We start from the raw sequence: 12,136 nt of genomic DNA on the forward strand, positions 1-12,136 counted from the left end.
ACACTGGCTGCAGACCCGAGATGATATTGGCTATTTTTTCCCCCACCTTTCGTTCTTTTAATTACATTACGCACAAATATTTGTCACAGGTTCCTGTTTCTACATTTTGTGTGTATCCTACTATTGATGACAGTGTCAGTAGTCCTCAGAGTTAAGGTCGATTTAATTTGAATCTCAAATTCTACAAAATATTCTGGTTACAATTACACCAAAAGGCATGCAAATCTATTGGGTTCTAACTATCAATATACATGAAAACTTCTGATCAGAGAGCATACTAAAAATTTGCTCCATAAATGTTTTTGCTTCATCTTGTGATGCCGCCACAAAAATGGATTTCAAACGGCAAGCATGAAACGTGATCAACAGAAACAGAAATGGACTGGTTGCTCAACATATAGTCAAGTCATGCAAATTTACAAAACGGATGCAAATGTAAATGCACATAATCAAAACATTTTAGGAAGCAAAAAGACTCCAGACAAATGCATTTCAAGAAGCAGCTGTATTCGACTATAAAGGCATTTCTAATCCAGTGTCTCTAAGCCGTTTTTATAGTTCAGTGTAAAAAGCCTAGATTCTATTAGAAAAAGCCATAAACCCAAAATAACATCTCATAAGAAAACAATCATCAAAAAGAAAACCAAAATCCCCATTCACCAGTCATTTTAATTAAAATAGAAAAAACTGTTCATTTTCGCTTTCCCTCAAAACAAATAGATTTATCCTTATATATATATATTCATATATATTTATATTTATTCTCAAGGCAGTTGGTCATGGCCAAATTAATTGACCTATTCATGGCCATGTTTATATATATATAAAAAAAAGTAGAAAATATAGCTAAGAATTGAAAATAACCAGCAGTAATAGTTTAGGACCACTGCACTAGCCAACAACAAATATTTCATTTAGACTGTGGGGGGGGGGTTGGGAGGTCAAGGCAGTGTGGCACATGCTCACACTTGACTCTGGAACAAGTGCAATGCAAAGAGAATACATTTCTCACACGTCATAAAACAACACTCATTCACAGCATTCCGGTTGTCCATTGGCATCCATTTGCTCGTTTCTTCTTCCTGCAGCAGTGAAGGCTTTGTGTTGTGCCGGGAGATGTAAATCCATATGGTGGAAAGACACTGCAGAAGTCAGGGAGTTCAGTTCTCTGCTCTCTTCCTAATTGATTTTTTGTCTTCCAATTAGCATTAAGGGAAATAAACTACCAGTTGGAAGTGGTTATGGCCATTTTTGAGGTTTTGCTGAGAGAAAGCAGAGTAGTAAAATCCCAACATTCCAGCATCTTGCTATTACAGTAAAAACGTGGCAAATACCTTATCCCTGAATACTGCTTTATCAGTAAATGTGTCTAAAGACGCAAGTAGCGGAAAGACTACCGGTATGAAGATTAACAATGACGACAAAATCTGTACTGTGGCTGCAGCTGTGAACTCTCAACTGATTCTCATCGAGGACATATTGGAATAGGACACATTAACGGGGGATAGACAAGATCACAATAGAGGTGCGTGATCTTTGAACAAGTTGGATGGTGGCCTGAGGAGGCTCCCTGGGTTACCATTTATATAAAGAGTATCTAGGCATGGTGACATCATGAAAGCAATGCTTGTGGGAGACAGAAAAAAAGAAAATGAGAAATCCCTGGGCTACGTTAGAGGATGCAGTGGAGCAAAGGTCCCAGCAAGCCTCCATCGATCACATCCCTCTGCTACACCAGGCCTGCGCCAAAACTATGTGCTTCTTTTTTGCAGCTCCTGAATAAAGGCTGTGAGGTAGAAGAGGGAAAAACAATAAGGGCCAACATTTTGGTAAGATGTACATTCCTTATTTAAACCGATAATTGTCTGCTAGGTTGCCCACTAACGCTGTACTTCAAATAGTCACCCCCTCTAACTTTGTAGTTGTAATTACTTTGGCAAAAGTGGCAACCGCAATGGTGAAATTGTTGAAATTCAGATTCGTATGAGTGATATATTCCTTTTGCCAATCCGATGATCAGTAATCATTAATCGGAACCTTGTATTCTGATTAGAATAAAACTGAATGACCAAACTGAATGAAAATGTTCCACATGAACACCTCAATCGGAGTAAAAAAGCTCATTCCAAATGGAATTTCATCCGGATACAGCGGTGGTATGTTCCTTTTGCCGATCCATACAAACGTCATGTAAACAGTTCTACCAGAACAGCAAGGCTGCCTCCTAACCAAACACCCTACCACTAATTAGATTCCTGGCATTCTGACTCAGAAAAAAACCTCTAATACACATTTTTCACCACAATGAGGGCTCACCTCTGATGATCTCCTCCTTTACTTTTTGAAGTTCTTTCCGCACCTCCTCAAGTATTTCCTTCAGAAAAATTAAGAGTTAAGAGTCACAGATGAATCTTTGGAGTGCATTGATATAGCAAAAGCAATTGAGGCAGAAAGAGAGGGAGGGAGTAAGAGATGTTGTTTGGTTGGTTGGGCTGGGGGTGTTACAGAGAGAGACAAAGAGAGAGAACAATGCTCCCAAATCAAGTTACCTGTTTCATTTTTTCTAAATCTGAGTCTTCTAATCCACTTGTGCCATTACTGTTGTTTGCAGACTTCACCCTGTGCAATGACAGAAAACAAATACAAATTGTATTTTTGCGTGTTTAGAGAAAAAGATGCACTAAAAGGAGTTTTGGGGGAACGTCACCATGGTGCTGCCAAAACGAGTGGTACTATTTATTACAAGTTGCAGATAGTCGCTGTCCTGTAAAAAACACGTGTCCATTTTTGTTTGTTTCTGGGATGTTTGCATTGTTTCATCCCATAAACATAAAATGTAAAAAAGGACAAAAATGGACATACGTTTTTCTCACAGGACAGCGACGATATATACTGTACACACCCACGTGTTGGTCAAGATTGACCTCATTTTAGATCACTTTTACATTTGTAAATCTTTCAAATAATCATTGAAACCACAAAGTTGGCAATTTATATTTGTTTAAGGTACTCTACGTGTACTCACGGTAAAACCGTGGCAACCGTTAAGGTGGCAGTAATTTAACCAAAAGGGGGCAGCACTGCCCAAAAAGTTCAAACATCAAATACAATAAATACATCCTGCAATAGACGTTAAATATCAGCGCAAACACAAAGTGCATTCTTGTGTGCCCTATCAGCTGCAAGCAGGGTTGCCCAGTAGGCAGAAAAAAGAAACGGCAAGCAGAGTGAAGGTCACAGTGGTATGTATACCTGGAACTTTGGGACAATGAGGCGGAGTCCATGCTCTTGGGAATGGAGTTATTCCTGTTAGTGAAACATACACACTCTCCTCTTAGAATGGAAATGGTTGACATTCACTTACTAGCGCACACTCAGACAATGGTGCAAAAAGCATGCACATATTTGTGAAGTGGCATGCACAGTGATGGAGGACAACACTTAGGGGTGAGTTCAAACACACACAATGCTTCAGTGAAACTGATTGATAATGACAGCCTGGTAACACATGGGCCACTAATTACCTGGTCATTGTGGAGGATGATTTCTCCCAAGGTCTTCTCATGATCTCTGACAAAGATAAGTATGAAATTATGAACATTGCATTTTTTTATGAACAGAGGCAATAGGTTACAAATATTGGTTTCTCACCACTTTGACCTTGAGGCTCGGAATCCTCCTGTGTAGAAAACAAACAAACAAAAACACCTGCTTAGAGGGTGTCATCCTGCAGCGGAGTTTTGTGCCCAGAATCAGATCGTATCAGAGTCAATTTTTGGGGGGAGGGTGGCACTTCTTTGTTGTCTTGATTTAATTAGTAACCAAGCAGATACGTACATTGTCGTGTGTCTTCGTAGGTACTTTCTCTCCAGTGTCAGCTGCTTTTCTCCTGATGTAACAAGGAATTCAGTTTTTAAGTCAAAACTCCGTTTACTGTATGCTTCGAGTTATTCACATTATTGTTGTAATTAAAGAACAATTATGACCATAAAATGCTCAAATTATATGTAATAAGTAACAGGAATACATTATTCTAGGGCACATGGAAATATGCAATTTCTTGTGTTATTGCATCTACCTTCGGGCCAAGATGGCACTCATCTCACCCATCAGGTCGCCACCTCCTCCAATAGAGGAGTTGCTGCAGCGGCTAGCGTCTGCTCTGCCCACTGGAGCAGCAGCAGATCCTTCCTCCTGCTGAGAATACACAAAAAGATATCTATCAATCAATCAAACCACAACTTTAGACATCTTGACACCACCAACAGGCTGCTAAAGGAAAAGCAGGTGGCCAACAAAAAGCAGGACTGTGAGAGTTCGGTTTACTCTAAAATGTTGATTATCTACAATGAAAACCATTCATTATTTTGGATTTGATTAAAAAAAATTTTTTTTTTGTAAAAGAGCATAGTTTTAAAGCATTTACACTTTATTGGTATGTTTTTATGTGTCACCCTGATAATACTGGTCAACAAACATTTCAGTGCCAAGAAATTTTTTTGGGGGTATGTCACTGTATCCAAAAATGACATTGTTTTTTTTCCCCAAATTGGCTTTAGTTTGAGCTATTCAGTGTTTTGTTTTTTTAATAAACATGCAAAGTTTGACATTGGTGTTTTTTATGCTACAACTTCAAGTCTTTATCTGTCTTTTCAATCACGTCCATACAGTATTATTTTATTTCAATCGTTATGACAGAGAGTTGTCATATAAGAAGTTTGCTTCCAAATATCTTTGGTCTTGAGTAAACAGCCTCTTAGTTATTACCAATAATGTGAGTCTTCACCATTGAAGACCTTGCTTGCTTACTTGTGATACTTTGCGAAGTTTTGCTCCTGCCAGGGCAGCAGCCAAGCCGCCGCCACCTCCACCACCACCTAGGATTAATCCATCTGATGGCAGAGGCGGGGGAGGTGGGGGTCCACCGGACGGGGGTCCTGCAGGTGGGGGTCCGGGAGGGGGAGGAACACCAACGACTGGAGGAGGCCCAGGTGGTGGTGGAGGTGCCGGTGGAGGAGCAAGGCCCCCGGGGGCCATAGGTGGAGCAGGAGGAATAGGTGCTGAAAAATGAGATCAAGGTGATGTTAGTACATGCTTGTGTAATGCGAGTGTGCTCAAGAAAAAGGTAAACGTCACTGGTGTCGATCTAGGGGCTATAAAGGTGGAGGGTCCCTTCGTGAAAATTATGAGGACCTACATTTTGGTCCAACGCCACTGGTGAGTCACATAGCCAACAATACATGGATTTTGCAGCTGACTACCGATGATGCGCATTTAGCTTTCATTTCATATTACAGCACGATTCCCATTAGATAAAATTTCATTCATACTATACAGCAAACCTCCATATAGTCGCCGTTTGGCGGAAATCTCATTATGGTCAAAAAGAAAATTCCCCCTTCACAAATCAATACTAATGGTCCATCTCAACTTTGTGTTATTTTTAGGCAATAGTATCAAATTAAAAGCAGCGAAAACATCTTCAAAACATACACTTTGACAATCTTGAACGCAACTTAGGTCTGAGAAATGGTACAATAAATACTTTGTTCTGCAAAAGCTGCGTGGCACAATTGTCACCTGTAAATAATGCCTGGATGGTTTTGTTTTAGAAAATAATGACTGAAAATAGTAAGATAAATAGTAAGGTTAGGTACATTTAAGTTGGCTGGTTTAAAATTGATCGCTGAGATGCTTCGTTGCAGAAGGACCCTCGTGAGCGACGAAGGTAAATCTGTGTTGCATATTAATAGCCGCTTAGCACGTGGGGTTAGTCGGCTCATTGTTTTATCGTTCATGAATTAAGGTGTTTGTGAAGATGATGCATGACAGATGTTTGCTTTTATGATGTAGTATTAAAAGGCTTTTCTGCATAGTGGGGCTCGACGCGACCAAAGACTTTGAAACGCATGGCTGCTGCTGGCTCTGTTTTTTTGTACCATCTTAATTAATGCCAACGTGATATATTAGCAATTTCTTTTGCATTTTAAATTAGCGATTACTGTATTTTTGGTGTCATGCGTTGATGTTTGTGCACAGTGGTAAATTAAAGCAATATATGGTATAATACATCTCCAACAAAGCTGTTTGGAAAAGAACTCAACACACCCACACTCGAAAACTAAACATATTCGACTGTTCTTATTCTGCTGACCAGACCATTTTTCCTAACCTGCTGCAGCTTGTCTTTCTCTCTCCAATCTCTCTTTTTCCTGACGCTCTCGCTCCTGTCGCTCCCGTTCTTGCTGTTCCAACCTCTGCTGCTCCAATCTGCAAACACAGAGTCATTGTCACAACTTTGTATGCCGACTCTTAAAGGGACATTCAGTGATCCTTAGCGCCATCCAGTGGTGAACTAATAATTCATTCATTTTTAAAAATGACTTGATGTCAATAGTATATATATATATATATATATATATATATATATATATATATATATATATATATATATATATATATATATATATATATATATATATATATATATAGTGCATTTTTTGGCTTACTTTTAAGCACCAGTATCGTCCTAGCTATTGCTAAACTAGCTGTGAGTTCTTCTATTCAGTCCAGTGTAATTTGGCAAACTCCCTTCATTTGTTGCTATGATGGCGTGAAAGGCCAGCAGCAAAGAACGACAGGCATTCATACACAGTCGAGATGGGTGTCAGTGACTAGTACATTGACTGCTTAACAGTTTATATAATGCTCATTAGTTGGTTAACTATTCTTGCACACTTCCGGGATCTCACTTGAAGAGCCTGCCACCTGCCTTCACAGAACGCTTGCGCACTTCCCACATGCACACATCACAGTCACACACACTCGAGTTGCCATTCAGTCTGTATAACAATATTAAATTTGCTCTGATTCAAATACAAAACTTCTGATTCAGGGTTAGTTTTTTTTATGCATCTCAATTTGAGTCACCAACGATTCAGACACAGCTCTACTAACCAGTAATAGTAGCTAATATTATAACTAGTAAAGTATTGCACATTGCTGGCATCGAGCCGAAACCTTGTACCTCCAAAATAGTCACTTTTCAGGAAACCCCCAAAACAGCATGTTTGTTCGATCAATAACATTGCATCATCAAAAGAGAGCAAGCCATTTTCTACACTCTGGATTAATAATTTGTAAAAAATAAATAAATAAAACCCACACGGATGAATTTACCAATAGTATAGATTTTTTGGAGGGGACATTAAATTTACCAAATTGTGACTTATGAAGTTTTGGCCCAACGTCAGCAATATGTCACATTAGACGCTCGTGCTGACATCATCATGCATCTAATTACAGCATGTGGCGACAGGATGAAGTGTTAGACACATCTACTGTTACGGCTCCAATGCAACAATTTTGTGGTACTTTAGAGTGAAAGAGGCTTAAATTTGAATGTGATCCAAATAAATCCAAACAGACGGACCACTATTAATCCCAGGACTCCCCCCAATGTGATACAATAAACTATTAGCTAACTACCAGCTATTGTCCAACATATTGGACAATGTATGCAACATCCACTGATGTCAGAGTAACTAAAACCAGAAACTGCACTGACAAGTTCATTATGAAGTATGCAACAAAGTACACTGCACAATTTGTGTTATTACTAAGAAGTCCACAGATGGACACTGTGGCCTAATTCGAGCTGCTTCAGTTCTCTTCAACTAAGTCCCCACCACATCTGGCATTCTGCAGCTGTATGCAATACAGCTCACATATAATACAAAACAACTTAAAAGTATACAATCATGACACTGTCTTTGCCATTTAAAAGCTTTGCTTCATCAAATAAGGGGAGTGAGAGTGAGTTGATTATGACCACATTACTTACCACTGTTTCATACTTTTAGTTCAACATAATTCTGATTATGATTTCTGCACTCACCCAACCTAAAACCAGGAGTGTAAATAACATTGACCTGCATGTAAATCTGTGGTGGATTTTGAAGGTTTTAATAGCAGTGCTTTATTCCTTAAGCCACAGCATGGCAGCAACCAGCAGGACAAACACGGGTTTGACAGACAGTCCCACAGGCCAATCACATACCTTTTAGTCTAAATGGGATTAAATGTTAATGCCAAGTCCGTGCAGGGCAGCATAATGGACTCTATTGGAGGAACAGATAAATGGATGACGAGAAGGTGGGGCTGATGTGAGATGTGTTGGCCTTGCTGTCTATTTAACCTTTAACCTACAGGGGCTGACAGAGTTTAGCAGTGTCAGGCTAATGCCATCAAATCCTGTGCATATGCTTGTGTGCAAAACTGCCAAGAAGACTTACTGCAAAGTTTAGGCTGCTAGAATTGACTATTGATTGTTAAATGAACTCAATAGAGAGTGCAATCTGTATTTATGACTACGTGGAACAACAGAAAACATAGCATTTCTTTACCCATCTCATTTGCTGGGAGGGGGGAAAATGTGGCATATTAGTTGGACATGTTGTATAACCAACACTGGAATTGGGCCCAGAGCAGATTTATAGGCATTTAAAGAATCCTGTACAGTATATTAAGATCTGGTACGGTCCTCGAGAGCCCCCATCCAGCATGTTTTTCATTTTTCTCTCCACCAGCACACCTGATTCATGATCAAGATTGTCATCAGGCTTCTGCAAAGCTTGCTGATGAGCTGACCATTGGATTCAGCTGCCTTGGATGAGGGAGACATGGAAAACAGGATGGATAGAGGATCTCATGAACTGGACTTTGGCACCACTGATCTAGTACCTCCTCTGCTGCTCAAGCTCTTCAGGAGGTGGACCATTTGACATCGGCCGCGGAAGGGTTGCATAGCCTGCCAAAATACAATGCGCAAAACACAAATTAAATTGAAAGATTACTAAACATTAGATTCTTTTTTTATTGCACTTTGCATATACAATACTTGCATCTCATTTATTTTGTTCTATTTTTCCTCCATGCTGGAACTAAACTTAACTAGCATCCTAGACTAGACATCAAATCCATTCGACAACACATTGATAAATAAAAGCCACTAAGTGGGAAGTTAACAGGACAATTGGAGAAACATTTTTAAGCTGCTTGCAGTAGTAAGAACCAGCACCTGCATCTGCCATGGAGCTGAGCACCTCCAGAGCATGTGCCATGCCATTGGCAAAGAGAGCAGCATCTTCCTTGCTGCCAAAGTTGAGCCCCCACACCTGCCGGGCATCCCGCCACTGATGGAAATTAGGTGTGGCTTGATTGTATTTCAACCCTCTCACGATAGGACAGTTTATAACCACCTGCACAAAGACAAGGACAAAGGATCTATTCAAAAGCCCGACTTACTCCTCTAACCAAACAGACAAGGGAAAAAAGTATGTGTAGTTTCTGGAAGATTCTTCAGTCATGGTTCATGCATCATGGTTATTCATTCAATCCAGTAGGTGGCGTCAAGCTAATGAATGAGACAGGAAACAATGTGGTTTTGAGTGTTGCCTGAATGCGCTGACATGCCATTTCTCTATTTGTTTAACAACCTCTGAATTCCACAGAGCACAGACAAAGAGGAGAGGGTGAGTATTATAGGTAGCAAATAGCATTGTGAGGGAAAGAACAGCAAAGATATATTATTACATAGTTGCCCCTTCGTGGTCTCAGCGAGTCTCTACTCTTGGACACGCGAGAAGGAAACGGTCCGGACTGGACAACGAGCATTTCCCCCCCCAAACTGTCACAGGAAATGCTTGAACAGGCCAACTATCTCACAGGAAACATCATCCACTTTAAGACTCTGTCTCTGGGGAGCACTTTAGTGTGGTGAATGTTTAAACTGGGAGACGCTGAGGCAGCAGGCAGAATGAGAGTGTGGTCAAGAATAGATCCCTCCAAACTCACTTAACCCTTATTACAGAAACTTGATGGCCCATCTTTATCTAATGTTATCTCATGAGTCATGATCTTGTAATAACTTAACCAGTTCTTACTGGAACTGAATGATACATCCTAAAGTCTTTCCATATTAGGTGAAAGACGTGCAAAAAGTTAAGTATGGTAAGAAGTGACTTTGCACTGTGTTGGGCTTTAAAATAGTTCAACCAAAAGACAGACCTCTTAAATGACAAATCTTACAAAACTGCATGACATCAGATTCATAACATTAATAAAGAATTAGAATACAGCTCTTAAGTTACAGCTCCCATTTGGTAAAGCAAATTGAAAGAGATGCACACAAATACCACAGCTTCCATGGACATTGTGCTACAAATTGCTCCTTCCTAATTCCCTTATGAAGATTTATAAGAAACATGCTGTCAAACAATAGGTTAAAAAATAATTTAAAAAAAGTAGAAACAGAAGCAGACTCATAAATCTTGAAGAAACAAAAGATGGCGAAAATATCCACAAGACAGATTAGTAAATACATTTCACAAGCATGCACAATCGTTTAAAATTAGTAGAAAAAACAGCTCTTAGTGATTCACTTCACCTGCTGGTCTGTCTGCATCTTGCGTCCCACTATCCGGAAGGCATTGTTGGAGGGGTTGTGATAGATCTGGACTCTGCTGAAGGCCTGGGCTCCAGCACCTGCCGGCATCCACTTCTTATTGCCATCATCGTAGATCATCACAGTGGCACGAGCCTGGCAGATACTCGACTCACTACAATGAGAGACAAAATAAGAGTTCATTCATGTGTGAGTTTGTAGCACCAACGACATTCCCATCATAGTCCCAATCTCTGTCCTAACTTGGTTATGTCACGGCCATTCAAATATGTCAAGTTTGTTCCACTGGGCGTCATAAGGGCGGAATTTTTGATACTTCCCATCTCTGCTTGGAATTTATGGAATCGGCTGTACAACTTAAGTGTACCTTGGACATGCATATTACATGTCGCCACTGTCCAGCAGATATATGTACTAGACTTTACGCCGATCTGATTGGCTTGATCAATATTTGGCATTTTATGCATGATCGGTGATCGCATGTAATGTCATTATTTGTGCGATCGATCAATGACGTAATTGATCGGATCCGCGGAATAAGAATTAATTACAGCAAAAACAACCTCAATCACTATCAGTGTTTCCCACACTATGTTAATACTTGGGCGGGCCACCCAAGTAAATTGGCCACCACCCAAGAAGTTTTCAAGAATTTAAAAAAATATATATATTTACAAAGAGAGAAAAAAAACGTGTCTCAACATGATATACCGCATGTAACGTTAGTTCGCCGTCATTCACTTGTGGATCTTGAGGCTAGAGTAGACGTAGTAACCGGACTCAGACCCACCTCCCGTCCAACCCGCCTCCCATCCCCACCACTGGAGTGCACTCACCCAAGTACATTTCAAATCTGTGGGAAACACTGCATATTAGTGTTGTTCTGATACCGTTTTTTGGCCCCCGATACAGATTCCGATACCCAGCTTTGCAGTATCGGCCGATACCGATACCATACCGATACCTAAGTTGTTGTTTTTTCTCACATGAAATAGCTGTCCTGCCATTGGTTCAGAGCATTCAAGGGCCAATAGGATATCTTGGCTTGGCATGCAGTAAACATGTCACACATCAGTGAATGTCGTGCATGAGCAGGGCACAAGATTCTGCATCCAAAGTACTATATTAGCGTCGAAAATAATGGTATTGGCATGTTACTTGTTAGTACTCACCGATACCAGTTTTAATACAATATCGGGGCCTCTGCCGATACCAGTATTGGTATCGGAACAACACTACTGCATATAGCATCCTTTTTAGCAAAACCCCGGCCACATGAATGACTGGTGGTGATAATAGTAATAATAACAATGCATTGGATTTATATAGTGCTTTTCTAGACCCTCAAAGACGCTTTACAATGGAATGGATACATTATTCATGCACTCACACATTCACACTGTGGTGGCGGTTAAGTAGCCACAGCTGCCCTGCGGCAGGCTGACGGAAGCGTGGCTGCCCGTGTGCACCTACGGCCCCGCCGACCACCACCAAACATTCGCACCAAACATTCACCAGCGTGAGTAGGGCACAATACATGACTCGGGGAGAGCAGGGGTCGAACAGCCGACCTTCTGGTTACTGAACGACCGTCTCTACACCCTGAGCCATGGCATGGAATTGCGCTACGGCAGGGATTAGACTGCAGAGTAAATATATAAGTTGTTTAAC

At 40.5% G+C, this 12,136-nt stretch overlaps 1 protein-coding gene across 3 annotated transcripts in view; it reads right to left on the reverse strand.

The window, feature by feature from the left end:
- Positions 1–486: 486 nt before the first annotated feature.
- vaspb (vasodilator stimulated phosphoprotein b) overlaps positions 487–12,136 on the reverse strand; it is a 29,048-nt gene continuing 17,398 nt past the window's right edge. For 2 of the 3 annotated variants that reach the window (XM_077566938.1, XM_077566939.1), the window contains exons 2-14: positions 10,448–10,619; positions 9,080–9,260; positions 8,743–8,809; positions 6,173–6,270; positions 4,810–5,060; positions 4,079–4,197; positions 3,838–3,889; positions 3,652–3,679; positions 3,525–3,570; positions 3,253–3,306; positions 2,550–2,619; positions 2,317–2,374; positions 487–1,786 (exon numbers count right to left, since the gene is read on the reverse strand). In XM_077566938.1, coding sequence (XP_077423064.1) covers positions 1,752–1,786; positions 2,317–2,374; positions 2,550–2,619; positions 3,253–3,306; positions 3,525–3,570; positions 3,652–3,679; positions 3,838–3,889; positions 4,079–4,197; positions 4,810–5,060; positions 6,173–6,270; positions 8,743–8,809; positions 9,080–9,260; positions 10,448–10,619 — 1,231 coding nt within the window. In that variant the 3' untranslated portion in view covers positions 487–1,751. The remainder of the gene's footprint in view (positions 1,787–2,316; positions 2,375–2,549; positions 2,620–3,252; positions 3,307–3,524; positions 3,571–3,651; positions 3,680–3,837; positions 3,890–4,078; positions 4,198–4,809; positions 5,061–6,172; positions 6,271–8,742; positions 8,810–9,079; positions 9,261–10,447; positions 10,620–12,136) is intronic. The other variant, XM_077566940.1, reaches the window with a different exon arrangement.

The sequence above is a fragment of the Vanacampus margaritifer genome, chromosome 5, assembly GCF_051991255.1.
Source record: "Vanacampus margaritifer isolate UIUO_Vmar chromosome 5, RoL_Vmar_1.0, whole genome shotgun sequence".
NCBI lineage: Eukaryota > Metazoa > Chordata > Actinopteri > Syngnathiformes > Syngnathidae > Vanacampus > Vanacampus margaritifer.